The sequence below is a fragment of the Nannobrachium achirus genome, assembly GCF_963921795.1.
Source record: "Nannobrachium achirus genome assembly, chromosome: 13".
Classification (NCBI taxonomy): Eukaryota; Metazoa; Chordata; class Actinopteri; order Myctophiformes; family Myctophidae; genus Nannobrachium; species Nannobrachium achirus.
In genome coordinates, this window is record NC_137833.1 from 43,143,627 (window position 1) to 43,166,407 (window position 22,781).

Consider the following 22,781-nt stretch of genomic DNA (forward strand, 5'->3'; position numbering starts at 1 on the left):
ATCTATGACCAGAAATTGTTTAAATAATTGCATAGTGAAATTAGGTTTTGCCACAACAACAACAACCTGCTAAATGTCTCAAAGCATCTACATTTGGTGTTGTCATTGGGCATTCACAAGGTTTTAATTTAAATGGGATCTAAATATAATAAATACAGAGAACAATTAAGGGTGGGCGATATGGAAAAATACAATATCACAATATTTTCCCAAGCTGTATCACGATACACGATCGTTTTTATGGTTATTTTTCAAGTTAGACTTAACTACAACCGCCTACAGTACAAAGCTAAAAGAAAAAGGAGTAACAGATCATTTAGACCAGTGGTCCTCAAAGTGGGGTCCAGGGACTCTGGGTCCCTTTTGGGAGGTCTAAACTGACCCTTACGAGTATGTAACTCTGTATATAAATGAAACCAAATGGTCCATTTGGTTTCATTTGTATACTGTCAAGAGTTCAGGGGAGACATTTTAAAGTTTGAGTACTACTGATTTAGACAAAAATGCAGGTTTAAATTAATTCTGCAATGAAACTGTATAAACAATTCAACAGGATGTTTTATAAGGCTCCCTCATTGTATCACGATACATACGATATCGCTGAAAAGGCATATCGTGGAGACATTGTATCGTCTCAATGATATGTATCACCATAATCGCCCAGCCCTAACAACAATAGTGTCCACTGAGAAGACAAAACAAATCCTAAAGTAACGAGTAAACATTGTCCCATTATCACACTGCGTTACTGTTCTTGTGTCTTTCGCTTTAGTCTCAGTCTTTCCTCCTGTAATGTGATGTCCAGAGTTCTGAGTCGTTTCAGGAAGCCACTGTTGGGCAGGATACAGCGGCACTGACACACGCGCTCTATAGCGTCCACCACGGTCAGGCCTTGTTCCATCATCAGGTATGCCAGGACCAGGGTTGCTGAGCGACTCCGGCCCATCACGCAGTGTACCAGCACTTTGTCTGGAATGCAAACCAGCACAAAACTTGTCAAAACCACAGATTTCAAAGAGATGGCCCGGGTCCTCAGGGGCGTCACAAGGGGGTAGGAAAGTGGGACTGAGTTACTGGGGCCCAAGGTGGAGGGGCCCTAATGATCTGCTATTTTTGAAAAGTTGTGAAAATGTGTGAAAATCTTTGAATATATGTATTTTTTAAGTAAACATTTCTTTCTTTTTTTTATAATAATTTTTATCCCACGATTTTGCAACCCTTTTTCACCCAGTGCCAATTGCCTATGTAATTCTGGGCTCTGCTCTCCCTCTGCTGCGCCTGGGGAGACAACGGACTGACCTCATGCTTCCTTCAATGCATGAGTAGTCCAAGTTGTTTCTTTTCACCTGACAGGGGGGGATTTCCCCGGGATGGACGTAGCGCGTGGAAGGAACACGTTATTCCAACCAGTTCCTTTCCCCTCCATCAAGCGCCCCGGCTGGCCAGGGGTAGGCATTATTGAGACCAGGATTACTGCATGTTTTTGTGAGGGTATCAACCCTAGGAGACACGGGGAGAACATGCAAACTCCACACAGAAAGGCCCTATCGCCGACCCCACCTAGGGTGTGGGCGCTGATGACGCGGAGGGAGAAACACGCCCCCAGCACCCACAGCGTCCCCCGGCGGGAATCGAACCCAGGACCTTCTAGCTGTGAGGCGAAGCGCTAACCACTGCGCCACCGTGCCCCTTAAGCAAACATTTCTAACTCAAATTTTGCTTCTGGGGGTCCCTGGAACTAAATATTTTGAGATCGGGGTCGGTGGCCAAATACATATCATCTTGGGGGTCCTTGACATAGGTTTCTTGCACACATTTTCACGATTTTTCAAAAATAGCAGATATACAAGCTCGCAGCGCGGCACCGAGTGCCGCGCTGTGAGCTTGTATATCTGCTATTTTTCAATAGTTAACATTCATGGGGGCCCACAGTGAATCCTTGTACCCAGGGCCCAGAATTTGGTGTGACGCCCCTGCGGGTCCTACAGTAAGTCCCTCATACTTCCATATTCACAGCCACCTACTTTTACTGACACTTGCTATGAACCCACAGATTGACAATGTAGGCATTTAGCAGATGCCCTTATCCAGTATGAATTGAAAATTGTAGAATTGGAGTCAACAAGTGCAAAGGCAAAAAGTTAAAGTGCAAAGTAACTAGGAAACCAAAGAAACATAAAACCTAGCATTTGCCTGACTCTAAACAACATGCAATCTAAACATCCTTAGCATTTGTAGACAAGTAAACAGCATAGACCTATGTCTATCTAGATTCTAGATAAGTAACAATCATAACATGAACAAATAACCCGTTTGTGTAAAATAACTAGCATCTATCAGACACAGAGGAATTGCAATGCTATGAATGGTCAAAACACATGGGTCCATGTTAGATTCTATATAGACCTGTAAATATGTAAATGTCACAATGACAGACACCAAAACATATTTCCTCACATTTCACCAGAATGATTCGTGAGGCCTTTTCAAAAGTCTCATGATCATCAGACCTATCACACCTACTGTATATGAAACACCAGGAGCTGTTAGTAGTAGTACTTAATAAACCCATTCATTTTATGCTTTAGCTATTGAAAAATAGCAGATATACAAGCTCACAGCGCGGCACCGAGTGCCGCGCTGCGAGCTTGTAGATCTGCTATTTTTGAAAAATCGTGAAAATTTGAATTTTGACCTGATTCTATAAGTGTCTTTTGAATCCTTCTAAGATTTTTTGAAAAACCTATGTTTCTATGTCAGCAATCTGGCAAGCCATCGTCAAAGAAAAGGTCCTTTTCACTTAACTGGAGCTCAGTTAGTCTGTTCTTGAGAGACTACTATGTCAGTGGTTCTCAAACCTTTTCATGTGAAGGACCCCCAAAATGATTTATTTGGCCACGGACCCGCATCTCAAAATATTTAGTTCCAGGGACCACACAGAAGCAAAATTTGAGTTACAACCATTCGCTTTGAAAATACATATATTCAAAGATTTGCACACATTTTCACGACTTTTTCAAAAATAGCAGATCTACAAGCTCACAGCGTGGCACTCGGTGCCACGCTGTGAGCTTGTATATCTGCTATTTTTCACTGTTTAAAGCATTCAATAATTCTAACCCTAAATGGGTTAATAATAAACACCTACTCTGTGGGTGACCGAGGGCGTCCTTGATGAAATGGGTTGCAGGGTGGAAGTACTGGGAGATGTTGAAGGAGGGCGTGTCATCAGCCTCTACGCCCAAGTACTGGATGTTCATATCGCTGTAGTAATCAGCACCAGTTATCACGTTATTCCACTTGCCCTCGGCCGCGTTCAGGATGTGTGTTATTCCCATGTCCTTCAGGCCAGGATGTTCCAGAGCCGTCTTCCTGTTGTCACACACAGACACAGTAGCCTACAGTAAAATCATCTGTGCACTTGAGGGTACAAATAGACCCGTAACAGTCCATTTGGTTACAATTGTACACATTTACGAGTTCTATATGTATTGTATGAATTTTACTGATCACACACATCTTTGAATACTTTGTGTGTGTGTCAGGCACATGCACACATAGACATCAAAGGGGGCTTGAGCCCCTGCCCTTTTATTCCTCTGTAAAAAGTGCCCTCTCCAGACCATCAATGCAGTTTTTACTATGGTGAAAGAAACACAAATTGCCTCGTCCAAACTCTCTGTACTGAAAATAGCCGACCTCCAAGCTCACAATGTGTCGCGCTTGCGACACGTTGTGAGCTTGGAGGTCTGCTATTTTTGATATTTCCACCAAAAGGCCCTTATAGAAATGTCAGCCCCTGCCTCTACAACATTCTCTGCACGTCCCTGGTGTGTGCGTGTGTGTGTGTGTGTGTGTGTGTGTGTGTGTGTGTGTGTGTGTGTGTGTGTGTGTGTGTGTGTGTGTGTGTGTGTGTGTGTGTGTGTGTGTGTGTAGAAGAATCTGTACAATATGCATATTTACTTACTGATCCCCTATGTAGATGTTAGGCCAGACCTCGTTTACATGTGCGTACTTGGGCCCAGTACCAGTCCAGAACATCTGCTCTAGGTCCAGGGCTCCTGGCGTGGCATAGTTGCTGTCCGGGTCCACCTGCACTGCCTTGTACGGGTTCCTACCTCTGGACTTCACCACACAGGACGACATGATCCCCTCTGCTGCCCTGTCCTCCTCCACTCAACCAGATACACTTCACAGCCACAGTCTGGGACGGAGAGAGAGAGAGCAAGAGGTGATAACTCTGAGGATGATGGCCATGGAAAGCCATGTACATTAGAGATGTTTAAGTCAGTGTTTCTCAAACTTTGACATTTCAAGGTCTCCCCTTAACTCTGACAGTGTACAAATGGAACCAAATGTACCCGTTAGAGTTCATTTGGTTCCATTTGTACACTGTTAGAGTTACAGACTTGTATGGGTCAATTTAGACCCCCAAAGGAACCCACAGAGACCCTGGAATTCACTTTGAGAAACACTGGTTTAAGTTGGACTAAAGTGTTTGTTTAAATCATTGGCAACACTCTTTATTAACCCATTAAAACAGGGAAATCTGTGTCATTTTAGATTTTAGCATTAATTGGCTATTCAAAAATGGCAATTTACAGTTTAGGCATTTAGCAGACGCTCTGAATACAGAGCGACTTACAATAAGCAAGGTAATAATACATAAATACAATAGGCAAGGTAATACAAATACATCAACATCAATACATCAAATGCATAGAAATATCAATCTAGAAAAAATAACGTAGGTAGACCAAGCACCCAATCAGTAAAACAACGTTATATTAAACCTAAGAATACTATCTAGCTTTCATGTGTGGTCATTGAGGGTAGGCGAGTGCTACGGTAAGTGCTATGGGCTTAGGTTAAGTCTGAAGAGGCGAGTCTTCAGGCCACGGCAGAAGCTCGTGCCACGCTGCAAGCTTGTACATCTGCTATTATTTTAACATTTAACGTGGGTCCGCGGCCAAATATAGATCAATTTGTTAGGAAAAAGTTTGAGAACTACTAATTTAGAAGGCATTTGTAGAATCGGCCTCAGGTAGTTTAGTGCAGTAAACTTTAGTTTACTGCAAAATGTGTTGTCAGCACAACCCTGTTATAGATGCTGTTTTGATGTAATGCAGTAGAAATAAAGTGTAACTCACCCCTTCCCACGATGATTGATGCGCTGAATCCTCTTCCAATCTGCAGTCTTTGCAAAGAGACATGTATAGGGTTTCTGTGCTGGTCTGAGAATGTGTGTGTGTGTGTTTAGAACCTGCTGCGTAAAATGCAGATCTGGAATGAGGACTGCACTCTTAGGCGCTATGTTTAAGGTGAGTATTTTTAGCTTGCTGAGACACAAGTCCTGACCTCCACAACATTCAACCCAATGAGTAGAGAGACTCAACACACACACCCACCCACACACACACACGTTTGTATTACTATAGGCTAGTTGTGAGCACATCAACATCTTAAGACAGCGACTTTTGCCATTTTTATCTTTTGCTCACAACGTGTCGCAGCGCATAACCCCAACCCAACCTGAATATGTTTCCCTAATTGTAAGCCTAAGTCATAAACCATAAATCTTGTAAAGATATTGTCTTCACTGTGTCAACTTCTCAAATTCTACTTTATACTTGTATAATGGGTCATTTAGACCTCATAAGTATAGTAATACAAGTACACACACACACACACACACACACACACACACACACACACACACACACACACACACACACACTCTCACACACACACACACACACACACACACACACACACACACACACACACACACACACACACACACACACACACACTCCCAGTCTCCCAGTTCACTCAGCCTGTGTAATGTGAGCTGAGCCTTGTAATGTGACAATGGTTTTACTTTGAACATCCTGTGGATGTGATTATTACTGCATGTGGCAGTCATCCGGTCGAAAGCACCACAGACTAAAGAAGCACATTGCTGACGAGGAACATTGACCCAACAACGCAACAGCAACAGTCACGTGTTATCATCATCAGAATGCCAGTTTTGATAAGCAGACAGGTGCACTGAGCAGGGTGTTTTTGTCTCTTTACAAAACTATTTATGACTCTTTAATTTACGTCTTTAAGATCAAGGGTTGACAGCTCTCTCAGTTGGTTTCGGTCGGTTGTTGTCAGCATGGATCACGTTGAAAGTGTAACTTTTTAAAGATGTATTTTTATGCTTTATTGCGGTTTGTTTAGAGAGACAGGAAATGAAAGGTGAGACCCATCCGGCTCACAGGGACCATATGGTCTGGCTGAGCCACCAGACACCCTGAGAGTTGAGCTTTGACCTCCTTCCTATAACAGGTGACAACCAAAACCATCTCAGGCAATATTGCAACAACAAATGACTGAATGACAAAATCATATCATAGCACAAGACCAGTCATTTTCATGTAGCCTATACTGCAGGGGTGGGCAACTTTGATGATGGAGAGGGCCACTATATTTTCACACTCACTCCAGAGGGCCACAATGCATATACAGGCAAAAATAGCCGATCTACAAGCTCAAAACGCGACGCAGTTTTGAGCTTGTAGATCTGCTATTTTTGCTATTTTTGAATTGGAATCCTGAATTATTTTTAGCTTTTCTTTTTAGTGGAATCCTGAAAAGTAAAAATTGTATTTAATTTCAAATGTATATGTTCAAAAATATATGGTCTTCTGTTAACTTTATGAACTTAAATACAAATGCATTGGACAAAGAAAAGACTAGTACTAGTCATAGCTACTAATATAGACTGAAGTAATTAAAAGCAGGCCATGTTTGCATGTTTGGAATTATAACAGCTGAAATCAATAATATATATCAGTATTCTGATATTAACCTGAGGGCTGCATTAAGTGAAGGTGGGGGCCGCATGTGGCCAGTTTTGAGCTTGTAGATCTGCTATTTTTGCTATTTTTGAATTGGAATCCTGAATTATTTTTAGCTTTTCTTTTTAGTGGAATCCTGAAAAGTAAAAATTGTATTTAATTTCAAATGTATATGTTCAAAAATATATGGTCTTCTGTTAACTTTATGAACTTAAATACAAATGCATTGGACAAAGAAAAGACTAGTACTAGTCATAGCTACTAATATAGACTGAAGTAATTAAAAGCAGGCCATGTTTGCATGTTTGGAATTATAACAGCTGAAATCAATAATATATATCAGTATTCTGATATTAACCTGAGGGCTGCATTAAGTGAAGGTGGGGGCCGCATGTGGCCCCCGGGCCGCCAGTTGCCCATGTATGCTATATGTGTGTGTGTGTGTGTGTGTGTGTGTGTGTGTGTGTGTGTGTGTGTGTGTGTGTGTGTGTGTGTGTGTGTGTGTGTGTGTGTGTGTGTGTGTGTGTGTGTGTGTGTGTGTGTGTGTGTGTGTGTGTGTGTGTGTGTGTGTGTGTCTGTCCGTAACAAAAAACAATCACCATCACTGGTAAAGCCAGAGCAGAGTCGACAATAACAAGTGAAAGACCCTTAGGCTAACCTGTCTTCAAACGTCAACCATATGAAATGACCTCAGGGGCAAAACGTACCTTTGTGGATAGCTTTAAAGCACAGCTCAAGACCTATTTCTTTACTCTTGCTTTTAGCTAAATTTTTAAATCCCTGTGCTGCTAATTGATGTCCACACTGTTCTGAAATTGTTATTTCTCTGCTTAATTGTAATAATTTTAATTATTTCTTTTTATTCTGTATTTTTTATTTTATTTTACTGTTTCTCTGTTAAGCACTTGTGCTTCATTTTCTGCTCTGTAAAGCGCTTTGAGCTGCATTTCATGTCATGAAAGGTGCTATACAAATAAAGTTTTATTATTTTTTTTATTATAATAAGACAGCACTATGCTATACACACACGCGCGCACGCACGCGCGCACACACACACACACACACACACACACACACACACACACACACACACACACACACACACACACACACACACACACCCCTGCTCTCATATCTGTGACCTGTTAACTTAACTCATTAGTGGAAGAAAAACATCCTGCAAACTTTATTACTCAGCAGTACAGTTCTGTTTTTATACATCATAATGTATTCAAGTGTGGAAAAACAAACACCATAGCTATGATGAAGACAGTTTGATATAATGTTTGTTAATAATTGAAACTCCTTTTTTGGTGGTAAGATGTCAGGCGAGTCCACTCTTTACAAGCCTTCCCATCTCTAGTGGTCCAATATGCCCGAGGGTCAGGGAGCAATTTTCATTTGAGTAGAAAATAAAGCCCCCCGCTGTTTAGCCTGTGTGGTATTATTTAACTCTACGGTGCAATAATGTAAATACATTCTACTATAAATCAAAATTAGTCTATAAGCCTAGCTAGCTATAGCTGCTTAGCAGAAAGGGACATTACTTGGGTGGCAGTGGCTCAGGTGGTAGAGCGGCTGCTTGGGAACCAGTTCGATCCCGGGCTCCCTCAGAGTTATAGTGTCGTGGTGTCCTTGAGCAAGACGCTGAACCCCTTACTTGCTCCAGAGGAGCCTTGCATTGTTTCCTCCTCCATCGGTGTATGAATGTGTGTGTGTGTGATTGGGTGAATGTAATGCACAATCTATATGGTAAAGCGTACCATTTTACTTTAAAATACTTTTATGTGATTAGTCAAATACACCTCCTGTTTATAGTTATTAATATATTATATATATGTTAATAAAACTATCAATTTGAAAGCAATCCTAGTATAAATATTACAGTGTGCCTCAGAATGACTAAAAACCTGTGTGACAGACTGAGTATGTTCTCAGGCACAACTTAAATGTTTGTAAGAATGCAAATAACTCTGACAGTAGCCTAACGTTAATTAAATATGCTATCCTGATGTGTCTTGACACTTGTTAGTCATCATTATACAGTATGTACAAAAGCGTATCTCAAGTACAGTTTAGCAAAGGTGACAAGAGAACTGGTAACATGTGTTCTTGGGGAAGGATTTGCAGAAACAGTGGATGCCGGGATGGATTAAAACTCGTGGGGGGCCCTGGGCCAGTTAGCTTTCAGGGCCCAAAGTACGATATTGGTCTTTGAAATATCAGGCAAGCAAATGCCATACAAATAGGAGGGACCATGGTAAAATGGCCATATAGGGAGGACTGTGTGCCCTGCAGCTATACAGGAAGGGCCTTATATTGTATCAGCTAAGGGGCCCACGTATTTGAGCGTTAACCTGTATACATTTTAGTAAATTGTGGATGGGCCTTGTGGCCCAGGGGCTCATGGTAGGGGCCCCTAGGCACTGGCCCCACTGTCTATAATCTGTCTGTGAAAGGAGGGGGTAAAGCCAGTAGGATGGAAGTGAAGGAGACATGTCAGAGGAGAGGACACAGCCTCCTCCTGCGAGCCAGCTGTGTTTCAAGGGTGAGGAGGAGCGACAGGAACTTCTTGTTGGGGTAGATGCCACGTTTCTGGGTCACGTGCTTGATGGCATCAGAGAGAGAGAGGCGCTGCCGAAGCATCAAGAATGCTAGCACCAAAGTGGCTGAGCGACTGACTCCCATGATGCAGTGCACCAACACCTTTCCTGCACAGTGTTGAAGGATTAGAACGTGTAAACAATGTAGTTGTAAACAGATTGTTATTAATAAACTGTGTTCAATATGTGTTGAAACAGAAAAGGAGATGATGGCAGACACAGAGAACTTTAGAAGACTCAGACGTGTGCGCGCACACATACCATCTTTGCACTTCAGGCCCTTTTGTATGAAGTCAGCTGCAGGTTTGAAGAACTGACTAAGGTCAAACTGGTTTGAATCCTCCGCTGGAATGCCACAGTAGACACACATGTTCCCGTAGTAACTCTGTTCACCAATGCTGCCCTGTTTGGAATGCGCTGCATTCAGAACATGAGTGATGCCAAGCTTACGTAACGCACTTCTGTTCTGAGCTATGGCCCTGAGAAACAGACAGAGACACAGGGTGAGAGAGGAACATTACAAACTACATGAAACATACAGTTTATTAATTAAATAACATGTATATGCAGCCTATATAGCAGACAGTTTGAATGGAACTGCAATGGAAAGTACTTCCTTGCTGTACTCTGCAGAAGTCGGAGGGGGAGGGACTGTTTAGCGCAATAATTCCTTGAGGTGCGTAAACGGGTGAGACACTCACACATTTCCTATGTATAGGTTGGGCCAGACCTCATCGACCGACGTGAGCTCCAGTCTACAGGAATCCAAGATGTACTCCAGTTCTTTAATGCGTGCCAAATCCTGTGGCTGAGCTCTGCCGGACATCTTGAGAGAGACAGTGCTTGCAAGGTCCCAATGTTATTCCACTGTCTGCATACACTGGAGTCGGTTACTCAGCATGTGTGCACTGTGCAGTCTTACAGTGAGAGATGTGAGCAGGTGGCCATTTCAGAATGCTGGTTAGCTCCAAAATTAGCTGCTGGCTCAGTGCGTTCCCTCCCACTATAGTTGTATGTTCTTCGCTATTAAATTGAATTGTGTTCAGTGAGGAGGACAAAGCCGGAAAGACTAGGACATCCTGTGAGCTGTCACCATTAAGGATGATGATATTAGGACAGGAGTTGAATTGTTCTGTATATTGTTGGTGTCGGGTGGAAACCTTGTATGTCCAAAACCGTTCGTTGTGCATTTATCATTTTAAAAACGATTTACACTAGTGAAAACACGAGGCGTTGTGTGCTTGTAGATCTGCTGTTTTCACTACTTTTGTGCGACGGCCTTGTATGATGAAGCAGGGCTTTGCTTTGCGAAAGAACTACACATTTGAAACTTGGAGATACGAGGTTTCCGCCCAACAACGACGATATACAGTGGTTATACAGTAGGGAACCTGGCTAGGCCATTGAAGATACATGCCCACAATGGTGACAGTGGTACACATGGTGATTGAAAACTGTAACTAATCTTGTATGATGTAAACCATTCATCATTCACTCTTTAAACCATCCGCATTGTGGAGGCAATGCTTTATTATGTCATGTGAAAATCAGGGTTGGGGGGATACGCATTATATAAGTAACGCATTACATAATCATATTTCTTGTTATGAGTAACAGTAAATATAATGTTACTTTTAAATATTGGGGTCACACTATTACAATTGGTACAGTATACTCTTTTCAAAAATGTATATATATATATTTTTTTACTTCTAATGAATTCATTGCATGCTAATCACATTACAGCTTGTCTACAGTTCACTATTTTAGACTCATACATTTTTACAGCGTGGCACAAAGGGTTCAGCAGTCTAGAACAGCACCTGTCTGTCTTGAGTGTCTGTCTGTCTGTCTGTCTGTGAGAGTAACTTCCCCAACACTGACAGGAGTGGTCCTCATTAGACTGTTTAAACAGAAGGGTGTTGGGGTGGGTGTGGGTCCATCTCCTTGTGGCTGTCCCTCTGTAGTTTTTGCTCCAGGGTAATAAGCTGTTTAAGGAAGCCTCTGTTGGGGAAAACCCCGCGTCTCTGCTGTACGGTCCGTACAGAGCTCAGGAGACTGAGGTGGTGATGGATCATGAGGTACGCCAGGACCAATGCAGCTGAGCGACTCACACCCACAGCGCAGTGCACCAGCACCTTACCTAGGGGTGGGCGATATGGAAGAATGCAATATCACGATATTCTTCCAAGCTGTATCACGATTACACAATCTTATCACGATTCTTTTTCATGTTGTTTTTTATGGTTATTTTTCAAGTTACTTAAAAGTACAACCACCTACAAGGTAAATAAAAATCACACCCGTGTGAACTGAGCGGTGGTTCCCCCCCCCCCCCCCCTTCACCCCTGTGTGTATGTGTGTGTATGTGTGTGTGTGTGCGTGTGTGTGTGTGTGTGTGTGTGTGTGTGTGTGTGTGTGTGTGTGTGTGTGTGTGTGTGTCTGGTCTGGCCTGAACAACAGCGCCCCTCCCTTAACATGTGTGGTCAAAAAAGGTACTGACAGGCTACAGACAGACAGACAGACAGACACGGAGACATACCCACACACACGGCCACGTATAGGAGCGTTGTGACCACCGCTCAAAAATAAAAATCGAACCTCTGTTCGAAGTGGAGCTGTGTGTGTGTGTGTGTGTGTGTGTGTGTGTGTGTGTGTGTGTGTGTGTGTGTGTGTGTGTGTGTGTGTGTGTGTGTGTGTGTATTGCAGTTGATGCTCAGGGCAGGCTAGACTCAACAGCACCTCTCTGGTCACCCAGGGTTACTACATACAGGCTACATACAGACCCACAGACCCACCCACCCACATACCCACATACCCACCCACATACCTACACACACGGCCACGTATAGGGAGCTTGTGTTCCACACAGCTCCAAAAATAAAAGAAAAAGGAGTAACAGATTTAGACCAGTGGTCCTCAAATGTTCTGGTCCAGGGACTCTGGGTACATTTTGGGAGGTCTAAATTGACCATTACAAGTATGTAACTAATTTGTATACTGTCAGAGTTAAGGGCAGACCTTGACATTTTAAAGTTTGAGAACTACTGATTTAGACCAAAATGTAGGTTTAAATGCATGTGATGCCATGTGGTACCTCCAGATGTCAAAGCCTGATGGATGAATTCAGCGGCAGGGTAGAAGAAAGGTGAAAGGTCAAATGTTGGCAGGTCATTGGCTGGAACACCGTAGTATGTCACTGTTGTCCCGTAGAAGTCATCGCTGCCTTTACAGCACATTTTACCATGGGCTGCATTCAGAACATGAGTGATTCCCAACTGCCACAGCCCATACTTGTCATGAGACATATACCTGGTAGAAATAACATGCATCATCATCACATCAATATCAGCTTTTGTTCATGTGCATTGTGTTGGTCGCTGAGGGTGTGTGTCTATGTCTGTCTAAGGCAGTGTTCCAAAATTATTTTTGGGGGTCCCCAGATGATTAACTTAATGTGCAACATTGTTTTCTCACTCAACAGCAAACAAACCAACATAAAGTTTAAGTGCATAGAGGGTATCTGCACATTTCTAAAGTGACAATTTAAGGACTTTTTAGTACCTCCAAAATGACAAATTAAACATTGGCCAAATTGTCAAATATTGGAGGCAGAAATTGTGAAAATAGCCGATCTACAGTACATGCTCACCGCGTTGCGAGGCGTTGTGAGCATGTAAATCGGCTATTTTCACAATAGAACCGTGTTATACAAAATGTAATTCCTCAACCCTTAGTGCTCGTCAGGGTGCAGGGGGTCCCCAGACAGTTGAAATATGATTATTTTGGGGGTTGTGGCCTTAAAAGGTTGACAACCACTGATCTAAGGAATTGTATAACTTATGGAAGAATAGTCGTCCTTAACTGATGCAGGACACACACACACACACACACACACACACACACACACACACACACACACACACACACACACACACACACACACACACACACACACACACACACACACACACACACACACACTCACATGTCTCCTAGATACAAGTTCGGCCACACCTCATCTCCATGGCGACAGGAGGATTGCGCTGAATGTAAAACCTGCTGCAGCTCCATTAGAGACAGGCTCTTCCACTCTGAATGCTCTGACTCACTCATCACCTTCCCTCCTGACTCGGCTTCACACACATGTTCCAGATCAGAGTCTTTCAGCTCCTGTCTCACTTCTGACATGCTGCTCGTTGCCATCAAAGTAGCCTTAATTTTTAAAAAGGTGGGTGTGTCACCAGCAGTATTGCCATGCTACAAAGTTACTGACATAGTCACATACAGAATAAAGTTTGTAGACAGTCACATACAGACAAAGTCATGCATAGGAGACGGTGTGACCGCCGCCCAAAAAGTATAATTGTTCTTTTGCCTAACAAACTAAGTCACACAACACAACACAGCTACTGCACCTGGTTCCGTAAGAAAGTTTCAGCTGTTGCAGCAACAGACTTACAGTCTCTGACTGTCAAAGACAGGTGTTGGTCAGGTCTGGTCAGGGCAGCAGGGGAGAGGACTCGGATAACAGATATTTCCACTAATTCACAAGTAACATCAATATAGGAAAACTGTCACCTGTATGAGATGACAAATTAAGAAGCTAGCCTATTCCACAACACACCTCTGTTGGACCTGGACTGTTGGACACATTCAATATAAGGCTAGGCTAGGCTGTAGACAAAAGTTCAAGTTACCAGCAGATGTCAGCAGTGGTCGTGTAAAGTAAATAGGCCTAAGTACATTTACTCAAGTACAGTAGGCTATAGCTGATTTGATATTTTCTAAAGATTTTTATACATTTGAGAACTTGTAATGGGACATTCTGCATAATGAGTACTTTTATTTTTGGTAGGTTACCTGAAGTACATTTTGATGCCATTACTTTTACTCAAGTAGGCTACATTTTTAATACCAGAATTGTACTTGTAACAGAGTATTTCTACATAGTAGTATTGATACTATGATATGATCAAAGCAGCAACCCTACTCCCATGCACGTGGATGCGCTGTTTTCCCAGGCATTCTTTGAACGATTCTTTTAAGTTGTCCACCTCGGTTGTCCAACCATGTCTCTTCCTGTTTGTCTGGTTGTTGCCAAGTTGTCAGAAGCACGTTGGCAATGAAACACTTCAGTTGTAAGCCACTTGTTGCCTTAAAGTTTGTTCACCTAAACAGACAACACACGCGCAGTCCCCGGAGTGGCAGTGGTCTCTTGGTAAGGCGTTTTACAGAAACTAGGCTATGGCTAAGATGTTTTAAAATATGTTTTTTGGGCTTATTTATTTGTCGGGTTTTGGTGAAGTGACAGCAGTGTGATCACGACTTCACAGTACGCATCCTCGTAGTTTCTGTTGGAAAAATAAATCACGTGCACATTGTTTTAGTTGTAGCTGTTGAGCCTCATGAGCTGTGTCAGAAATGACTCACTAGTAAGTAATAAGCACTGATTCTGAATTGTACTCCTATAAGTTAGTGACAAATATAACCCCGATTCTGTGTAGACAATGAAGGCCATAGTGGACTGTCATAGTGGACATCCATAGGGAGTAATGTAGCACTAGGCTGGCTAGCTAGTATATCGTGTATTGATTTACATACAGAACACACCCTAGCCCTAGAATGGTTGTGAACTTGTGATATGGCATACATTTGATATATTCCATCCATATGTAATGTATGTCATATCACAGCCATTCTAGGGCTAAGTGTAATGAATATTTATTACTATTTCTAGAATTCTTACTTTTCTACTGAAACTGAGCCAGGTAGGGCCAGATAAGCATTATGATTCCTCCTATTCCCCTTTTTTTGGCACCTTGGTCACTTTATCATGTCAAATGTACTTCACTATCTGTGCCTTGAACCTTTCCTTCTTTCTTTTTTTGAAACTATGCTATGTTCAGAAGATGTACTGATAACAGGTATGTACTTGTATTGAACTGTCCAAAAGTGCTGAAAAATAAAACAAAACTGAAATGAATGATTTTGGACAGCTTTGGCTTCTGTTCAAGTGATTTCATATGCTTGCCTTGAATTAATATCCTCCATAATACTGTATGTGTCATATTGGAATGTGTGAGGACAAGTCACAACATAGACTGAGCCTCTCTCTCTCTCTCTCTCTCACTCTCACTATTAACACACACTCTCACGCGCACACACACACACACACACACACACACACACACACACACACACACACACACACACACACACACACACGAGAGCTGTGTCACACAGCTGTGTCACCGTCTTACTGTATGTGGCTCACTGTGTAAGCCTACCAGAGACGCTGACATGGCTAAACAGACGCCCTGTCGAGGCTACATGGTGTTATTGTGGTTGTGAACTAGTGAGGTTGGCTGTCAGAAATGGCGATTTCTTAACTTCAGAGTGTATGAGGGGGAACGGAACAGACGGAGACAACTCCTCAGAGGTAAATTAGATGAGTTAGGTTTAGTTCATTAAGGTTTAACAGATTGATTCAGTTCACATGGGCTTGCTACTGTACACCCTCACGCCTACTTGTTGTAACTACTAAAGCAAATGCAACTTCTAGCTGCTGTTCTAAACTTAACCCAGTGTCTTTCTACTGGGACACAACCCCAGACATCTAGTGGACGTGGTCTGTGTCTCTGCTCGGCCTATAATTATCTGGACAACAGTCACTCATGTCACCTCTGTTGTTAGGAGTAACAGAAGAACATTTCTAGTACTTGTAATGGCAATTTAAAAGCCTAAACAACAATGGGGGACTGCCCATAAGTCAGAAATCTCATTAGTCCTACATCTCATTAGTCCGAATTTAGTTAGGGTTAGGTTTTAGGGTTAGGTTTAGGCATAGTTTTACTGAGGTTAGGGTTTGGTTAGGTTTAGGCATAGTTTTATTGAGGTTAGGGTTAGGTTTAGGTTTAGGCATAGTATTTTTCACCAAGTTAACATCACCAGATTCTAACTAATGGGATGTAGGAACAATGTGATTTCGGACCAATGCCATGGCACCCACCCTTTGTCAAGTCCCGCCCATTGTCCCATCCCTCTTCACACCCATTGGTTGCAGTGTCTTGGTGGGACATTCGGTGGGACACTCCATCTTTGATTGATTGATTGAAGACTTTATTAGAAGTTTGCATAGGAAAAGGTACAGTTTCATGACGGTACAGTTCACTGGTACAAGGTCTACTAAAAGGAGATCCATGAAAAGACTAAGCTTATTTCCACTGGAAACCATTGAAGTATCTCATATAACATTGAATGACAGACACTACCATTCTAATTCAGTTGCTTCGTATTGTTATTCAGCGTGTTCAATTCTAATTTAAAACTTGGTTTCAGTCAAATGGAGCTGCTCAGTGGCAATATAGTGACTCAGCATGTTTTTAAATGTTTTTATTTCTACAAAAATTATGTTTTAGCAAATTCAACATCAAAAAGGCGGAACCAGGGCGGGACAAGGCAGATTGTGCCTGCTGGTTGGTCAGTCAGGGACCAACCAGAAGGCTGACAAAGGGGTCACTGATAGTCCAGACCAGAAGCTATTTGATGGTGCCAGTTATTTTTAGTAATATTCTGTTCTTTCATATCAAAATGCCTTGCTTACTGTACAGTCTGGATGAAGAGCCTCTGCTAAATGCCTAAATTGTAAATGGTAAAATGCCCTGGGCAGTGTTCACATTCAGCCGTGGGCAAGCTGTGAGCGCTTGCTTATCCTGGCAGACTTTGGAGCTGTGGTGAACCCCTGCTTATCAGCAGGTCGAAGTGCAGTTAGAGAGAAAGGCAGATTGTCTCATCAGTAGAGAAGTCCTGCTGTTTGAGAGGAACACAGTGTATCACTTCACCGCCGCCACCATCACCACCACCCAGCCAGCCAGGTACGGGAGTTATTAGAGCTGTGCTGGATTACTGACTGAAGATCTGCTGAGCAGCTTACAGTATTTGGTTATAGATTTACGTTTTTATTTATTTGTATAGACAGCAAGACCACCAAACTAGGAATTAATAGTTGGATGTAATAGAGAGTTTGCATTATACATCTTTGTTTGTTACATCTAATTAGGGTAAATACATTCTGGTAAATGTTGACATTCATTCATTCATTCATCTTATAGATTTGGGTCCCAGTACTTACAGGGCAGTACAGTTACTGAGCTGTTGCTGTAATAACACCCACATAGCTTACACACCACTAGTGTAGGTCACAGTGACTGATATAAGTACACTAACAAACAAGCTGTCTGAGTCACTGTCCACTCAGCAACAGCAGATTACCTTTCACAGACTGACTGAGAGTTTCTCTACTGTACCAACAGTATGGGTCAGTGGGGATTGCATGATTGTGTGCCATGTTGCTGAATCTCTGCCTCTGCTTTGGGTCTTACCGTCTCTGCATCTGCCTCTCTCCTTATGTGCAGGGGCATGGATTCACCGGAGGCGACTGTGAGCTCCTGGAGCTGTGAGCAAGTGGCCAGATGGCTGAGGGAGGAAGGCTTCGGGGAGTATGTGGTGCTGCTGTGTACGACGCACCGTCTGGACGGCACCAGCCTTTTGTCGCTGACTGAAGCAGACCTGCGTCGCCCCCCGCTGGGTCTCAATGTGCTGGGCGACATCAAGAGGCTGGCCTTGGCCCTCAGGCGGCTCCAGAGCCAGAACCAGGCCCAGGTGGACGAGCTTGGTCTCGGCCCCACAGACGGCCTGCCGGTGGGGGCCACGGCGGCTTCAGCAGGCCTCGAATGCGGGCGCAACGGGCCTGACAGGAGATGTAACGGGGGCGAGCACTTGTGCAACGGAACTGAGCTTCGCCTGAGGAGCATTGACAGATACAGTTATGCGTCGGGTGACGCGCCCTGTCACACACACTCTAACGGGAGGTGCAGGCAGCACCTGGCCGGCCGTCTGGACCCGGAGCTGTGGAAGACGGCCATGAGCTCCGTCTATGTTATGCTCGTGTTTGGATTCACGTCGTTCGTCATGGTCCTCGTGCACGAACGCGTGCCGGACATGAGGACGTACCCGCCACTGCCGGACATATTTCTGGACAGGTACAGTTACAGTATATAATGCACCTCGTTTGTGCAGCTTCCTTCCTTCATGCCGTTGCATGGCATAGTTCATTTTTATATCAATGAGGTAAATGTTGGTTTGAAGATTCCACCCCCCCTATGTCAAGCAATAATCACGACTTGACATAGGGGTTCAAGTCCATGGTAGGGTTAGGGCTGTCACGATATGACATTTTACATGACGATTAATTGTCACTCAAATAATTGGCGATTAACGATTTAATTGTGTTTTTGTCGTTGATAATTACATTTCTGTTTGGCTTTTAGGCTTTGAAGTTGCACATGGCAGATATGACACAAAACCTAAATACTCAAAGAAATTACTGACATATTTGACAACTTACTACTTAAAAAATAACATTGATAGTGGAAATAGCCGATCTACAAGCTCACAACGCGTCGCGATGCGACGCGTTGTGAGCTTGTAGATCTGCTATTTCCACAATTTTTGATTTTTTTTTTTCAATATATGAACATTTTTCAACATGGAAACGATTATGACGATTATGAAAAATAATCACGATTATGTCAAAAAATCACGATTAGACGATTATGTAATAATTGTGACAGCCCTAGGTTCAAGTCCATGGTAGTAGGGTGATATCTAATCTACATGCTGATGCTGATATTGTTGTTTCTGTTCTGACAGTGTTCCTAGAATCCCCTGGGCCTTTGCGATGGCTGAGGCCTGTGGACTGATCCTGTGTTACATATTTATGTTGATCCTGCTGCTTCATAAACATAGGTAACCCACCACTGCACTGCACTCACCAATACTGTAGACATTCCAAGCCAACCAACTCCAATCTCTTGTAAAAATGCAGTCATATCACAATATTATTAGACTTCACTATCATATGTGTTCTTTCATTGCTTTCTTATTGCATGCACAGTGAATTCTCAGTTTGTTTCACTGTACATGACTTGATAAAAAGATATTAATTTATTTAGTTTAGATTATTTTATTTCCATCAGACAAATTCGGTTCATTTGAGTGCAACGTTGTCAGGCAAAAAGGTTGTTTTTCAAATAAATACTATATCCCTCTCTCTGTTTGACTTCTTCTCTATATTCCTTCTCTGTGTCTCTCTCTGACTGTCTCTCTATGCCTCTCTCACTGTGTCGTGACTTTCTCCCTCTCTCAGATCCATTCTGTTTAGACGGCTGTGTTCTTTGATGGGAACAGTATTTCTTCTCCGTAGCTTCACCATGTTCGTCACCTCCCTCTCCGTACCTGGTCAACATCTACAGTGTGCCAGTAAGGTACAGTAGGCACAACACACGCATCACAGTTAGTGTTGGAATTGCTGGCAATTGGTACTTGTTATCTGATGATAATGGTGCTATGCAAACGTTACAACATGTCATGGTGTGTGTGTTTGTACTCTAGACGTACGATGATACGTGGGGAAAGATCCAGAGGGCGCTGGCCATCTGGAGTGGCTTTGGGATGACCCTGACAGGCGTTCACACCTGTGGGGACTACATGTTCAGTGGACACACTGTTGTCATCACCATGCTGAACTTCTTTGTCACCGAGTGTGAGTGCTAATGACTTTGTTTCCTTGTAATTTTGTGCATGGTAGAAGAAAGACTCTTCAGCCTAGTTTATACTTAACCCTTTAAGACCTCTAACAAATACTTTCTTAATCAGTAGTTCACACACTTTCAACTTTCAAATGTTAAAAAATAGCTGATGTACAAGCTTGCAGTGACGCGCTGAGAGCTTGCACATTTTATTTATTGGTGAATTAGTTTTCTCCATTGACTTGAATGGGAAAGTGCTAAAATTAAACTTTTCCCATTACAATTCAGCACAAATCCAGCACTAAATAATGACACCATTTTTATATGTTTTCAACATATGGGGTGCCAACTTCACGGAGGTCATATATGGGCATTCCAAGATATGGGCTCAATATTGATGACATCAGGGATCTCCATATATGGGCATACAAGGGACAAGGACGGACAGATACAGAGATATCCATATATGGGCATGAAGGGGACAAAATGTGGATCTTTCATTTGACCTTTTACGATATCTGTCGTATTTAGTTATCTTTATTTTTAGTGCACAGTAGAGATGGACAGGAAATGATCGTTTAAAACCCGAACCCGCGATGCGCTGTCAGGCTACATTAGAGCCCATGCAAGTGCCTGGACCGCTAGGCCGGTGGTCTGGGGCTTGCCCGGTTTTGATGGGTTAATCGTGCGACAGTGTTTCTCTCCCAGAATAAGCTACTGAGATAAATAAAACTGGTGAAATGACGGATTCTACCGCTTACTGTTGTCGTTGTGTCCCACAGACACGCCACGGAGCTGGAATCTGATCCACACCATCTCCTGGGTGCTGAACTTGTTCGGGATCTTTTTCATCCTGGCGGCTCACGAGCACTATTCCATTGACGTGTTCATCGCCTTCTACATCACCACGCGTCTTTTCCTCTACTACCACACCTTGGCCAACACTCGCGCCTACCAGCACAGCCGACGGGCACGCATATGGTTCCCCATGTTCTCTTTCTTTGAGTGCAACGTCAACGGACCCGTACCCAACCAGTACCATTGGCCCTTCAGTAGGCCCGCATTCATGAAGTCCCTGATTGGATGAAAAGTCACTTTGAAAGACTCGTGTAGATCATGATACCGTATTATGTTATAATTATAATATTAGAGGATATTGTAATTATGATCTATTGCCTGAAATTGATTCTCAGGAAAGCGGTCCTTTGCTGAGAATGGTTGCAAGTATTTTTATATTATTTATGAAAAGATGGTGTTTACACTAATCTTATCCTGTGTTGTGTGAGGTTTGTTGGAGGATGAGAACTTATTGTGTGATTTCTCTTTATGTCAGAGAGACAAGTCAGTCACACCTGCCTTTTAATTACTTTATTCACTTTTCACTATTAATTTATAGTGTGACGTGTAGGGTTTAATTTGGGATGTCAATTGTATTAATTATATTTTTAAGAAACGGAAAGGCTACACCGTAGTTAGTTGACATATTTTGGGGTTGTTGCCACATTCTTATTTGCTATGAAAGGACAATTGAGAGGTGGGGTTTTGTGGTTCTTTGCATTTGGGTGTTCGGGACTACTGTAGCACATTCTCTTTTCACCAGACACACTTGAACTTTATGTATGAAACACTTTTATTTGACCACGTCAACATCGTTCTCAAAAAGAAGGAAAGACAGAAAGAAATCCAGTATTCTTTTAATGTTCTGTTTTGCCAATTAACTGTGTTTATTATTTTATAATGTATTTATCATGGAATTTCCATGTTATATTTATAATTTTGTATTTTGCTTTATAGTATGAAGATTTAAAGTTCATACTTCTTTCTTTTAATGTTTTAATGGTACAGAATAAGGAATGGTCTGTAGACCATGGGTATAATAATGAGAATCAGATTTAATTAATTTAATACTTTATTGAGGATTTTTAACACACCAAATGGATGACACACCGTTGTGATCCATACAGTGCATTGCCATGGAATACTAGAGTTTTCGCATTCATTAGGTTTAGTTTGTCAACCAAGGCTAGTCCACACCAATGCAACTAGTTGCAACAAAACCATTAATCCCCAATGGCACTTGCACTGAGTTGCATTGGTGTGGCGTTAAAACTTGCAAGGAGATGCGACCAGTTGCAAGGAGTTGCATTGGTGCGGTCTGGCCTTTTACATTTCGCGTCACTAATAACCTCAATATTATTGCAATCATTGCAAACATTCGGATCATGGATTTTCAGGGAGAAACACATCTCTGCTATCTCATTGATCTCATTGCTCTTACACTACTAGTATTCCAGTCTAAAGACAGTTATATTATTTTGTTGTTTAATACTTTTTGTAAGGATTATTAGCCTTTTGGCTCAACAATAAAATGTTTACAAAAGTAACCAACATTTGGTGTGTGTGTGTGTGTGTGTGTGTGTGTGTGTGTGTGTGTGTGTGTGTGTGTGTGTGTGTGTGTGTGTGTGTGTGTGTGTGTGTGTGTGTGTGTGTGTGTGTGTGTGTGTGTGTGTGTGTGTGTGTGTGTGTGTGTGTGTGTGTGTGTGTGTGTGTGTGTGTGTGTGTGTGCGCTCGCTCCTGACATTGGCCACATTTGGTGTCTAGGGACGGGTTGGACATTTCCCAATGTTCCCAATATAATTCTGCAAACTTTTGCAATGATATTTGATGACTGATCTCTCACAGGCAGAGGTTATGACGCTTGTTAGGGACCTGTTCTCTTTTCAAGGGAAATGTAAACA

At 42.5% G+C, this 22,781-nt stretch overlaps 3 protein-coding genes across 7 annotated transcripts; 1 reads left to right on the forward strand and 2 right to left on the reverse strand.

Moving 5' to 3' along the window:
* Window positions 1-745: 745 nt before the first annotated feature.
* On the reverse strand, window positions 746-13,642 carry LOC308297330 (uncharacterized protein; the record flags this gene model as incomplete). Its single annotated transcript, XM_080740743.1, has 6 exons — window positions 746-969; window positions 3,149-3,372; window positions 3,968-4,170; window positions 11,365-11,594; window positions 12,549-12,763; window positions 13,440-13,642. 6 exons carry the CDS (start codon window positions 13,640-13,642, stop codon window positions 746-748), a joined length of 1,299 nt encoding a protein of 432 aa, XP_080596869.1.
* Window positions 9,348-10,277, reverse strand: LOC308296850 (dual specificity protein phosphatase 13A-like; the record flags this gene model as incomplete). Its single annotated transcript, XM_080740201.1, has 3 exons — window positions 9,348-9,559; window positions 9,713-9,930; window positions 10,153-10,277. The coding sequence occupies 3 exons, from the start codon at window positions 10,275-10,277 to the stop codon at window positions 9,348-9,350; spliced, it is 555 nt and encodes a 184-aa protein (XP_080596327.1).
* Window positions 13,643-14,576: 934 nt separating the features above from the next.
* On the forward strand, window positions 14,577-22,412 carry LOC308296561 (sphingomyelin synthase-related protein 1-like). Of its 5 annotated transcripts, XM_080739858.1 has the most exons (7): window positions 14,579-14,672; window positions 15,361-15,378; window positions 17,869-18,495; window positions 19,166-19,261; window positions 19,662-19,779; window positions 19,907-20,057; window positions 20,826-22,412. In XM_080739858.1, exons 3-7 carry the CDS (start codon window positions 17,873-17,875, stop codon window positions 21,128-21,130), a joined length of 1,293 nt encoding a protein of 430 aa, XP_080595984.1. In that variant the 5' UTR covers window positions 14,579-14,672; window positions 15,361-15,378; window positions 17,869-17,872; the 3' UTR covers window positions 21,131-22,412. The 5 variants fall into 5 exon arrangements, with proteins under 5 accessions (XP_080595983.1, XP_080595984.1, XP_080595986.1 ...); XM_080739857.1 differs by lacking the exon at window positions 15,361-15,378 and having other exon boundaries at window positions 14,577-14,672; XM_080739860.1 differs by lacking the exons at window positions 14,579-14,672; window positions 15,361-15,378 and adding an exon at window positions 15,957-17,395.
* Window positions 22,413-22,781: the final 369 nt, after the last annotated feature.